At 38.0% G+C, this 12965-nt stretch overlaps 1 protein-coding gene across 2 annotated transcripts; it reads right to left on the bottom strand.

Annotated features, from left to right (window-relative positions):
• Positions 1-441: 441 nt before the first annotated feature.
• Positions 442-10520, bottom strand: LOC127987902 (diphthine methyl ester synthase). Of its 2 annotated transcripts, none has more exons than XM_052590337.1 (8): positions 10408-10520; positions 10101-10256; positions 8970-9094; positions 7791-7899; positions 4831-4951; positions 2980-3019; positions 1421-1524; positions 442-1245 (listed from the first exon to the last, which is right to left on the bottom strand). In XM_052590337.1, exons 1-8 carry the CDS (start codon positions 10417-10419, stop codon positions 1013-1015), a joined length of 900 nt encoding a protein of 299 aa, XP_052446297.1. In that variant the 5' UTR covers positions 10420-10520; the 3' UTR covers positions 442-1012. The 2 variants fall into 2 exon arrangements, with proteins under 2 accessions (XP_052446297.1, XP_052446298.1); XM_052590338.1 differs by having other exon boundaries at positions 10384-10487.
• Between the last annotated feature and the right edge of the window lie 2445 nt (positions 10521-12965).

Here is a 12965-nt window from a genome sequence, read left to right as displayed (position 1 = left end):
TATTAAAGGAACACTCCAATATTTTTGAAAATAGCTAATTTTCCAACTCCTCTAGAGTTAAACAGTTGAGTTTTACCATTTCCGAATCCATTCAGCTGATCTCTGGGTCTGGCGGTAGCACTTTTAGCTTAGCTTAACATAGCTCACTGAATGTGATTAGACCGTTAGCATCTCGCTCAAAAATGACCAAAGAGTTTCGATATTTTTCCTATTTAAAAAGTGACTCTTCTGTAGTTACATTGTGTAGTAAGACCGACGGAAAATGTAAAATTGCGATTTTCTAGACTGATATGGCTAGGAGCTATACTCCCATTCTGCCATAATAATCAACGAACTTTGCTGCCGTACCATGAGTGATATTACGCAGATCTGTAAACCCAATCATGTTTAAATGCAACACGTGAACTTAAATTTGTATAAATAAATCAGACAGAGGCAAACTACTTTCTGACAATAGCTTTGTTCACTTCTTTTTGCAATTCATGCTCACAGAAATTAAATGAGAGACTACAGACAAAACCACAGATGTAGATGAAAACAGACAAACCACATGTAGGGTGTTGATGTGGTCAGTGGCGACGAAATGAGTGTCTTTATTGTACGTAAAAATCAATCTTCATCCATTATTACATGCTCAAAGGAATCTTATTTATATTATTAATGAGAAAGTTCCATTAAGAAAGGCTCTTGGTACGGAAACATTATGCCAATTTCGAAGAAAGCTCAATTTCAGAGGCACTAATGTAACCCAGATGAAGTTAGTCCACAATAAGTTTTTCCATTTCCTATATTTTTAAGGTAGAATAAAGTTTAAATGATTAATTTCATCATTTACTTTTCGACAGCAAGAACATGACTGCCACACATCAAAATAATCATCCCACTTGCATGCTCTCCTGACCCTCTGGAAGCTCCAAGCTCTCACGTAGACCAACTTTTACTTAAAAAAAAAAAAATCCCAGCAGAACTGGAAAGGGAGCTTTTTTCTTGAGGAGCACAAGCTTCTTGGATATCAAGATACGTATGTGGAACTATCGGTCATCTTCAAGGTCTTCAATCCCTCAGGACCACTGAAGAGTTTCAACATGTCCACCTCCAGAGGGTGAAGGTGTCCACTGATGATCATTGAGTGAAGTGGTCCTCCTAGGTCACTGGATGCCAACTCTTGCAGTGTCCCAGAACGGATGGTCTGGTCCTCGGCTCCAATCCGAGCCAGACCGACGCACACTGTGCCTTCGGTCATTGCTGCATTGAAGGAAAGAACACAGGATAAACCATGAAACCAAAGCTCACAAAGCTTTCAATCAAATCTAATCCAATTTCCCATCAGTGCTTGCCAGAGTTAGCCAGACGTCAAGATGGTTTAACCACAAAGTTTACAAAGGTTTTCATGCAATTTAAAAAGGTTTGCAAGAGTTACCCAGTTCCTCGCCCCGATCCCGTCGGTTCTGTAGTATCTCCAGGAGTTGCTCAGCTGCCTGAGCGACAGTCATGTACCTGGGAGGCTCATAAATCTTTCGACCCCTAGAAAGAGAGGGGATTGGTAAACTTTAAGGTGAGCAGAAGTATCTAGTGTCTCCTACTAATTTTTCTGGATCCTTGACAGTGTCAAAATTAGTTAATGCACTAATGTTTGAGGAAAACATTCCAGGATTTTTTTTCTTTATATAGTGGACTTCAATGGGGACCAACAGGTTGAAGGTCCAAACTGTGGTTTCAATACAGCTTTAAATGGTACTTCAGCCTACGTCACGTGTGACTTTTCCAATGTGACTACATAATGCATGAAGTCGTGGATGCAGAGCTAGTGCAAGACGAGCATCTGTGGTTAAAATGTGTCACTTTTTTGTATTTTATTGAAGAAAATGACAGACCGTTTCGCTACACAAGGACGTTATTCTTCAGATGGGATTGTGTAGAGCCCTATGAAGATGCACTAAAACTGAAATTTGGACCTTAGACCCTGTTGAAGTCCCCTATATGGAGAAAAATCCAGCCTAATTAATTTTTTGACTGAAAAAATAAAGACTGACCATATTGGATGATATAGGGTTGAGTAAATTGTCAGGAAACTTTAATTCAGGTGTGAACTAATCCTTTAAGTTTCCGGGTTGTCCCAAAACATTGAGCAAGTAGGTGGTTATTAATGCAATTTACATCTGAGCTTTAAAATTATATACTCTAAATGCTTTACTTAAGGTGCATTAAACATTAATGGACCAATGGTCCATCATTGATGAAAGCAGTCAATTTAAGGAAGTTGGAGACATGCTTTGAATTTCTTGCTGGGGCCATTTTCCCCTCCATGCAGTGAAGGGCACCAACCTCACTGGACAAGCATCTGACTGTGACCAAAATCATGCAGCATATGGTTATTCCATTTCCGAGTAATGGTACAACAGTGCCAATAAATCTGGGAGACATTAGCACACTTTCCAGCCTTGAACAGGGAGCATGCACCAGGCCTAATGCTCGTCTCCTTATAGCGTACATAGTGGAACACTAAACCCATTTGGGGTTTATGTGGACTGGATATAAAATTACACAAAGTGCATGACCATGGGGGAGATAATTACAGGACACCACGAAGAGAGCAAGGAGTTAACAACCTTCTTCTACGATGATAAATAATTCAACATCAGTGAAGGTTTTTCAGAAAGAATTTGAGTTCAAGTTTGAAAGCAGACAACGAATAAAACATATTTCTGAAGGTTTCAGATGGGAAAATTATACTGTGGCAGTTCTGGAGGCGGACCAGGGAAGGTCCATGATAACATATCACGCGTCCAAGTCAAACAAGCTGCCGTGGTTTTTACTTTTGTTGTTTTTTTTCCAACTCAACCAGTCTGCCCCCCAACAACTTGCATGAATGTTAACTCAATGTCTGCTGAAAACCACAAAACGACCCTCCTGGAAAGCACCACAGACTAGATATAAATCAGCACAACCCCACAGAAAATCAGAAAGTGCGAGTCTTACCTCATTAAATTCTCCATGGACTGCTCTTTGACTTTGATATCTGCGAAACAAGGGAGTTGTAAGTGTTGTACAATACAATAAGCTTGGGTTTTATAAACTAGGCCTCTCTGGATGTTACGGTCACATCATAAATAGCAGGCGCCCCTCCATCTGGGGCTGTTAACCCCACGCAGTCTGGAGCGTGAGTACATTTTCAGACTGCACCTGAGAGGGCCCCATATTGAGAACAAAGACAAATGTACAAATCACGACCAGTCATGTTCTCGCACCATGTCTGCACTGAAAGTGTCTACTTTAACCTCAAAATGTTCATAAATAATGGACCAATCAGATGAAAGTTCAAGGCTAAATTCAGCTGCAGTAAAATGGGACTATTTCTTTGTTTCCTACTTTCTTTATAAATGGAGATTTGGTATCAAAACTGATTTGCATGCATTTTAGAATAGCAAAAAAAGTATATAAATCTAACTTTTCTACATAAAAGCGTCACAAATTATTTAAATTAGTAGGCTAGAAACCAGAAAACTGACATAAAATGAATTGTTAAAAAAATTGCACAAACATGCACATTTAAACAAAAAACTTAATTAATTATATTTGTAAAAAAAAACAAAAACAAAAAAAACAGGAGATTCATGATTAATGAACTAATGAAAAAAAAACTGAAATTGGGAAACTGACATAAAGTTAACAATTAATTATATTTGACAAAAACAGAAAATTGTCATAAAATTCATAATTAATGATATTTGTAAGGAAAACAAAAGTTTTTGCAAATTTGGAAAATAAAAAAATAGAAAAAAATAATAATAAAAGAAAAAGAAAACTGACAAATCCACACACAAAAAAAGAAAAGAAAATGAATATTTGAATGAATAATTTTATTAATGATATTACTGATGTTTGTGAAACAATATCACTTTAATTTTTAGTTGGACAGGAAAAAGCGGTTGGAGTAGCAGTGTAGTGAATCAAAAACTGAAATGGAACAAGTTCATGTACGGGGCAGACACTGTATTGGACTAGACTTTTTTGGAATAATAAACAAATCTAATTTTATTTTTTTATTTAATTTAGAAACACCAGCAAATAAATTGACCAATATTTGCCAGCTTGATTAATAGCCAATGTCTTGTTAGCAACGTTATGATGAATGGATGCAGTGTATAGTCCTTGTGTTTTGTCTATGTGTGCTTTTGTTGTGTCTGCAGGTTATTGTATTAGAAAAGCGCACTAGTGGCCAAGGGTGGACGGGGAGGTGGCCAGTCCCCGCCTTCCTCTGTTTGCTTTTGAATAATGAGGTTAATAATCCTGATCCCTCTCTTGCTCATTTTTGTCCTCGCTCTTGCTCTCCGACTCCTCAGCTGGGAAGCACCTGGGGACTCCCGCCCCTCCCCCTCTGTCCCACCAGCCAATGAGACATGACCTCAACCAACAGACCACGATTTTTACCAACATTCATTACCAAAGACGCCTTCCAATGGGAAATCCCACTGGTAATTTGGAAAACTGGGGTTTATTAAGAATTGGCTGGAAATCTCCACGGCGCAAAGATATATAAACGTAAATTATTTGTGACCATCTGCCTTGGGGGTACCAGAGCGTTTGCAACGGGCCCAAGTTTAATGTGCGCCCCGAAGGGACATGCCTATTTGACGGGACGTCAAAATACGGGGCTCGTCTCATCTGGCTTTGACACATTCATTGCTACAGTGATTGTTAAAGATGCAACACACATACATGCTTGAGGACGTGAGCCAAGGGACAAACCAGGGAATCTGCCATTGTGCCACATCATATAACTTTCTAATCAGAACATCTCGTTCACAAAGACTCAAAGGAAGTGCTTACCCAGCAGGCACAGCGTGTGCAGGCCCATATCCCTGTTCTTTTTGATCTTATCGTAGAAGCTTTCAGGTCTCCATGTGTCCGTCCAAAACACAATTGACACCGTCTCTCCGAAGTTGTACAGCTAAGGAGGAAAATGCAACCACATTCATACTTTATTTACTCAAACTAGTTCTTATTTTGCATTGATCACTGTGCACATGAGTAGCCAGCTATGTTTAGCCACCGACAAGGTGCTTCCTGTTATTCAGTAAGCATGACATCATTCTGAACACTAGAGAGCCACAGAGCTGACACAACAAAGTGACTTTACAGCAGACAGACTTGTTACTGGTTACTTTAGGTCCTACAGACCCTCTGGAGCACATATTACTGAGATATGAACATATACACATAGAAGTCATCCCACATCTTCCAAGTCTAGGGGTGTCCGGTTATGCTTCTGAAAGGCCAACGATCTCCAACACACTTGCCTGGAATTTGCTTAGGCCATGTCCACACTAAGACATTTACGTTTGAAAACACATAGTTTTTCCTTTCATCCACACTGAGACAGTGATTTTAGTCAAGGAAAACTGAGCTTTTTAAAAACGCTCTCCAAAGTGGATACATTTGAAAACGCAGTTTTTCGCGTTGTAGTGTGGACTGTGAAAACGGAGGCTTTTGAAAACGATGACGCAAGTTAAGTCACGTGACGCATATTATACCAAAAGATATCCGTGTTTATACTGGTATTGTGCATGTTATGTGCTATGCACTTTCACACTATCGCTACAGATGTGTTACTTTGTTCACTCTTCATATCACAGTCCTGCAAAGGTAAAAGCAAATTTACTTGCGATCGCTATTTGTGGCAAAACATGAGGGTAGTTACGTTTTACATCAGACACACAATCGTAAGTATGTGATACCTGGGCGCGTCAGTGCATGAGGAGTTCTTTTCGTAAATAAAATATATAAAATTTACTGTCAGAAAAATGCATGAAAATGTCTTATGTCTGTTCCATGTGTATCACCTGCAGTGAGCTTTTTGAGGCTTTACGCATGCGCAGAAACCAAATTTAATGTTTTTTTGATGTTCCTGTGTGGATGAGACACTTTTGGGAAATGCTTGAAAACGCTAGTGTGGATGGAGAGCATTTTAATGCCTTAGTGAGTCTGGAGACCTTGATTAGCTGGTTCAGGTGTGTTTAATTAGGGCTGGAGCTAAACTCTACAGGACAGTGGCCCTTGAGGAGCAGGTTTGGACACCCCTGACCTACTTGGTTACTGAGGTCAACTAGAGACCTAGATGAATTCATTTTTGTTTATCTAATAAATCTATAACAAATTCAGCAGTGGAGACTTAAAGGGATAGTTCACCCAAAAATGAAAATTCTGTCATCACTGTGCTACTCTCTTGAATGCATGTTGACACGGAAGAGAAGAAACTAGAATAAAGTAATTATTTTTGTTTTCTGATTGCAGAAAAAGTATTCTTGTAGCTATATAAGATTCCGGTTGAACCACTGAAATGACTATTTTGACAATCTTTTTTGGGCCTTGAACGTTTCAGTTCTCTTTGTGATCTGAAACAAGGGAACAAGCATGGATTCAGTTTACCTAAACAAGGGTACCGATTAATAAGTTCAGCAAATGATATCAAATTAAAACATGGCAACAAATCAATCTGTCGTGGAAACAAATTCCTATGTTTTGTGGACATGCTTTCTATTTTTTCTCACATGTGATGTGTGAGGCTCTGCAGGTTTTAGCGTGCTGATAGTCAAAGAAAAGAAGATGCTTTGAAAAATAGGTGAAGTACAATTTTGGGTGAAGTACACATTTAAATTAACATCTAAATTAAATTTCTAAATACACAAGCTGATCATATGTTACCAATTGATCCATGCAATTTTTGCATTAAGATATGCCACAATCAAATCAACAACTAATGAATAGAAAGTTTCCATTATATATATATATATATATATATATATATATATATATATATATATATATATATATATATATATATATATATATATATATATATATATATATATACACACAATTCTTTTTTTTTTTTTTCATTTTTGATCACCGGTTTCATTATTATGTATGTCACAATGTGGAAGAAAAGATATGTGACTACGTTTCCTTCATTTCAAACTGTAAGATCATCATTCAGAATCCAATACCTAGGGAAGCAGAGCAAAATTAATCCTTCCAATACAATCTTTGGAAACACAACCAGATGACACTTTGGGTGCAGAAAGTCTCAAGTCATGCTTTTTTGTGGAATCAATTGTTGTTGATTGCTTCCAAATAGCGCATATTGATCTACACTCGAACAGTAACTGCAAAGCTTGCGTTAACCTACCAGATCCCTCGGTGGCTGAGAGCAGCAGCTGTGGCAGATGATTTAGGACCTGCTTTTTTTGCCTAAATAATATCTTTTAGAAATGGCACCACTGATCTCAGATCATCTGAAGACTCCTATCGTCATCTGGGGCCTCTTGGTACACAAAGCTGCCCTGACAGGTCAATACAGGGGGCTGTTATTGATGGCCAGTAGGCTTAGTTGATAGACTCCGCTGGGAAGCCTATGGCACAAAGGCCGTAATGCCGTTTGATAATTTTCACGAGAGACTGGGCCTGAATGAAGCACGATAGCGAAGTACATTCTCTGGAAAGGACATGTTGACAATGACACCACAGGGAAGCGCTGCGATGAGGTGCGGTCGCATTACCGATTTTTCAGCAAAATTCAGTGGGCAAATAAGGACTGTTGGTAATTGTTTAGTGTTGTATAAAGCAGAATTCACTTTCAAAGCAAACTACTTTCAGTTTGAACCAGTTGCAAAATCTGCATGGGGATATATTCCGCCCTCACATGAAATTCCAAATTGCGTTGATTCCAATTGAAATAACTGAATTTCGCTTGCAAAAATTCACCAAACAATGTTAAACTTGGGCCTTACCTGCAATCCACAGCAGCCCACTGCGTTCATGATGGAGGCATTGTGAATAACGCGATACTGAATCCCAGCATTCAACGCTCGCAGAACCAGGTCGCTGTGGGTCGTAGCTCTGAAGAGAAGAAATGTAGTAGTTTTTATTTATTTATTTATTTTTTACGTACACCTCTCTAAATCATGTGCCAATGGCATAAAAATGGCTACTTATCAACATATTTCTTTCTACTGTGTTGTGCGGTTTACAATGTGGAAGAAATCAGAAATGCGCCAAAAATGCTTATCCTTTCGATCTCGGATATATCATTAAATTATATTAAACCCACACATTCCTAAGTGCAGGAAAATGAGGAGTCAGACCCCCGTCCCCCTCCCGCTATGTGGGTTTCGGTGGTTTGGCTGGAAAAACGCTGGAGCCAAACACTACACAAAGCTCAACCGTGACTAGAAACGGCCGAGACGGGAAAGTGGGGCGTAATTAGCTCATCTCTTCTGGAGAATTTCCAAAGTACCCACACTTCAGACGTCCACATCCCACTTCTTGTAAAAGCGATAACGTTGCACCCCAGAGCTTTGGTGCTCAACCACTCTTGTGGTTCTTCAGGCACAAATGTCCAGAATAATAGGAAGCATTTCCATTATTTATCTTCTGTTAGGCTGTAGAATGTGTTTTCCGATAGTTTTTTCTTTTTCTGATGTTTCAATACACTTACGGAAGAAAGGGATATTTATTTTGAGGAGTGCACTTAATTGTACTTGAGGGGCATTATCAGAATCAGAATGGAGTTTATTGGCCAAATAAGTTTGAACGTTTCCAGCAATTTCTCATATAATTGCGTCTCTAAAAAACTGAATATAACTCTAATAGGCCAGTGATAAAGCTTTCGGGTGAACGTCTGTGCAATGTCTGGATTAAGGTTTCCAGATGAGTCATTGCATTTGTGGGATTGTGGCATATGTGATGGCAAGTTATGGGTGAGTCAAAACAATAGCAACATGAGGTGCATCTTATGACAAATATGCACAGAAACCAGAAAGTTGGCAAATGGTATTGTTGAGTGTTAATCCTCATTGGTGGATCTTTTAGTTTAGGACAACTTTGAACTTGTTGTCATATATGTATTAAATATGACAGTAGAGATAGACAACTGTACTGTAGATTGTGAAGTGGTAGGTTAGTCTTACCCAAAAGGATCACCAACCACTAGAAACGCCACATCACTGACATCTGCTCCCTTCAGGATCTCATCAGCCTGTTGTTCCACCATATCTCTGTCGGCCAGCAGCAACTCGCGCCCATAATACTCCTCCTGAGACCGAACACAACGGCGCCGTAAATCTGAGTGCCAAATATCATTATTTCTGATCAACATGTATTTGAATTTCATATCAGACTGTACCAAGTGTTGCATCAAGTTATAATGCTTGATAATATTATTATTAATGTTATTGCTTGATACTATTTTTGAATAGAATTATATTTGTAAATATAAATACATTTTATTTTATTAATTTAGCTGATGCTTTAAACCCAAGTGGTTTACTAATGACGAATACAACAAGCAATATTATGAATAAAATAAATTTCATTAAAAAAAAAAGAAAAAATTAACTATATTTCTTTGTGGAAAAGCTAAAACAAAGCTTGAAAGAAAATAATTTTGACTGGTTGTGGAAGATTTCTTTTAATTTATATGGTTAAAAAATGAAAAAAAAAATGAAAATAATAATAATAATAATTTTCAAATCATAGTTACCGTCAAGGTGGTGGAAAAAATCTTATTAATAAGCTAAAAAAAAAAAAATGAATATACACAAACACAAATTATGATTACTTGTTACAAAATTATTATTTAAAAAAACTTTTGTCCACCAAATAATCAGTGTGGTGCAGTAAGTTGACCAATTTCTTGTCATGTGACAGGAAAACTATTAAACAGGAAATGATATCACCTGTAGAGCTTCATGATTACATGTCAAGGAAAGCAAAGTTCTTAAAAATATATTTGGACCTTTTTATGACAAAACACTGCTAGTTCAGGTCAAATTGAGTAAACTAAAGCATATTTGATGTAAAATATGGAATACATTTAACCTTTTGAAAAATGTCTGACACATTTCTTGGCACTTGTTTTTTAAACTAATAGATAGATAGATAGATAGATAGAGAGAGAGAGAGAGAGAGAGAGAGAGAGAGAGAGAGAGAATATTGCAGAATACGTGAGTTTTTCCCTCCATCTAGTTTTGCCTGTGATGTTAATCGAGCGGTCACCTGTCAGGATTCAGTCATTATAATATGTTTAATCATCAACATACCAAAGCGTCCTTCCCGACGGTCAGTATGGACGTGTATGCCTCCAAATAAACACGACTACACTGCCGGACGATCTCTAAACCTTTAACAGTGATGTCTTTACAGTCGCCCAGACCAAGACCGATGAGATACAACATCTCTACACCACAGACGACAAGCTAAATCACACACAAAAAACATACATGTATATGAACGTTAACTTGCAAAAGAGCTGCCTGACGAGATACTATTATGCGATCGTTTATCAGACACTGAGAAGCTTGCAGAATACATTCAGTTCTTCACCGTTTTCTGTTATTCTGCACTCACATGGTGCCACATGCAGCAACTGACAACCGGCTGCCGTAAAGCGAGGAGAGGTCCACGACACTGTCGCGTACTGTATCCATAGAAACAGAATAAGCGCTGATGATTGCTGGCTGGACTGAAACCACAAGACTAATCGACAAGACGTTCATTTAAAACCACATTCACTGTGTCTAGGATGTTGATGTAATATATATATATATATATATATATATATATATATATATATAGTTATAGTTATTTTGTCACCTATGCACCTTTGCGTGACTTAAAATAACCACACAGCTCACAACCCATTGGTTTAGAATAAAGTCTGGCCATTTAATGAGTGAACTCTCATTACCCTCAAAACCACACGTTCAGACATATTGTGCAATTCGGTGTAAAAGTCTGAATAACTGGCAAGTTCAGGGCTATTTACTGTGCTGTTTTCTGTTTATTTACTCTGTAAAGCCATCAGTTTCACCCTCAAATTGCAGAAAAAAAACATTATGTTGATAAATGTGCACACAATCTTTTCCCAAATACCACAGAATGCAACATTTTATGACTTTCTGGGTTGTTGATTCATGATTTGTGCAGTACTTTTAGCATGTTTGGATGTTACGAATTCCAAGGTGTTTTCAAGACCATTTATGGATTTATGACTGTCTGGATTACTTTAAAAAATGTGTGTAAATCTTAATGACAAATAATGTCCAAAATAATTTCCTAGTGTTATCTATTGACTGAAGCTGTTGTAAATTCATAGTCTTTATTATGATTCCTAATGCGAGTCGGAATTAATCCATGGTACTTAATAACCACGGTTTAGCGGACCTTGAGCTTGACCTGTTTTATTTGTAGGTTAATAGGCTGTGAATTAGGGTGAGGACCTTTTGTTACACACAGCTGATACCTGTAATGAATGAACACAAAGTGCAGTCAAAGGTCTTTAATCTAAATATAAGGCTTACAAGCCCTAAAGGCTCATGGACCATCTGGTCTCCACCCCCAATGAACTTGTAATGTGAAGTCAAACAAAGACATTTCAGGTTTTTCAGCCTGTAATGTACTGCCTTGATTGACATAATTATTTAAATCTATTTGCTTTATTTAGGAGAGTAAAGTAGAGCGGGCAAGTTGCTCGGAAGTCACTTGGCAGTCATCTTAGTCTATTTCCAAGCACAGCTCCTACAAGAAAAAATTAATTTTCAGAAACTGTTTGTGAAACGCAAAGTATGGGTAATGCAAAGGTTAAGAGATGGAGCGCAAAAGTTTTGCAGGTGAATGTAAGGTTTTGTGAATAAATGCAACATTTTTCAGGGGAACGTGAACATTTTTCAGTTGAATACAAAGTTTCTTGGGGAATGCAAGCATTTTGCGATTGAACCCAAAGTTTCTTGAAGGAACACCAACATTTTTAAGCAAATGGATGGACATGAATGTATTTTCAAAGTTTTCCAGGTAAACTCAAAGTTTCTCGGTGGAACGTAAAAGAATCTTGGGAAACGAACACTTTGTTGAGTGAATGCAAAGTTTTTGGGGGAGTGTAAATCATCTTTTTTAGATGATTCAAATTTCTCAGTGGAACACAAAAATTTTGCAAGCAAACTCGAATTTTATAGTGGAGTGCGAAGATTTTGCAAGCAAACACAAAGTTTCAAAGTGAAACGCGAAGATATTGCAAGCAAATGTAAAGTTTCTGAGTGGAGTGCCAAATTTTTGCAAGCAAAAGCAAATGTTCTCGGTCTAACGAAAGAGAGCAAATGTGTTTGTGCAAGAGTTTTGCAGGGGAATGCAAAACGTTTTTGCAAACATTTCCGTAGGGTACGCAAAATCTTTCTGAGAGAAGGCAACATTTTGTAATATATATATTTTTTTTGTTACCATTTTTTGAGTAGTGCAAAAACTACAGTAAATCAAAACAGATTTAAATATAAGAGTGGCAAATTACACAAGATATAGTTTAAAATGCAGTAAATATAGTCTAATTTATAGTTTGTAAAATAAAGGCATAGTATATTTTTTAAACATATAGTAGAAGAAAATAAAGTAAAAAAAAATAGAGTACAGCAAATAAAAGCACTCGAGTAAACAGTTTTATTGTCATCGTATGTAGAATTACACTGTCATTCTTATGCATAATGAGCTCTGGTTCTGTTTACTAAAGTTGCAGACAGCGCATCGAAGCGTCGTTGTTTACCTCAAATCAAACTGATGTTTTAAGCACATCCCAGGCCCGAGAGGTGTGTGTGTGTGTGTGTGTGTGTGGAAACGTATGACTCGTCTCGAGGCCTCTCCAGTGGAGCTTCCTCACCATTTGTAAAGTGCAGAATGGACTCTGTCAGTCCGCATTGTGCCAGGCAGAATGGGCTTAGTGGAGCCTGGCAAAGAGAGGGGTTTTTTTGCGCTGTGGGCTTTGGATCCGGTGCTGTCCATTCCACTGCCAGCGCTGCTCGCTGCCTCCCAGCTCGTTGCTACGGCAACCGGACCAGGCCAGCATCTGAAAACAATTTGGTTCTTAATGAGAATTTACTTTGCGCAAATGGTGGGAAAATTGGGGGTGGGAGAGGGCGAGG

The sequence above is a fragment of the Carassius gibelio genome, chromosome B22 (genome assembly GCF_023724105.1).
Source record: "Carassius gibelio isolate Cgi1373 ecotype wild population from Czech Republic chromosome B22, carGib1.2-hapl.c, whole genome shotgun sequence".
Taxonomy (NCBI): Eukaryota; Metazoa; Chordata; class Actinopteri; order Cypriniformes; family Cyprinidae; genus Carassius; species Carassius gibelio.
Note: the sequence above shows the minus strand (reverse complement) of the source record. Positions and strands in the feature narration are given on the sequence as shown.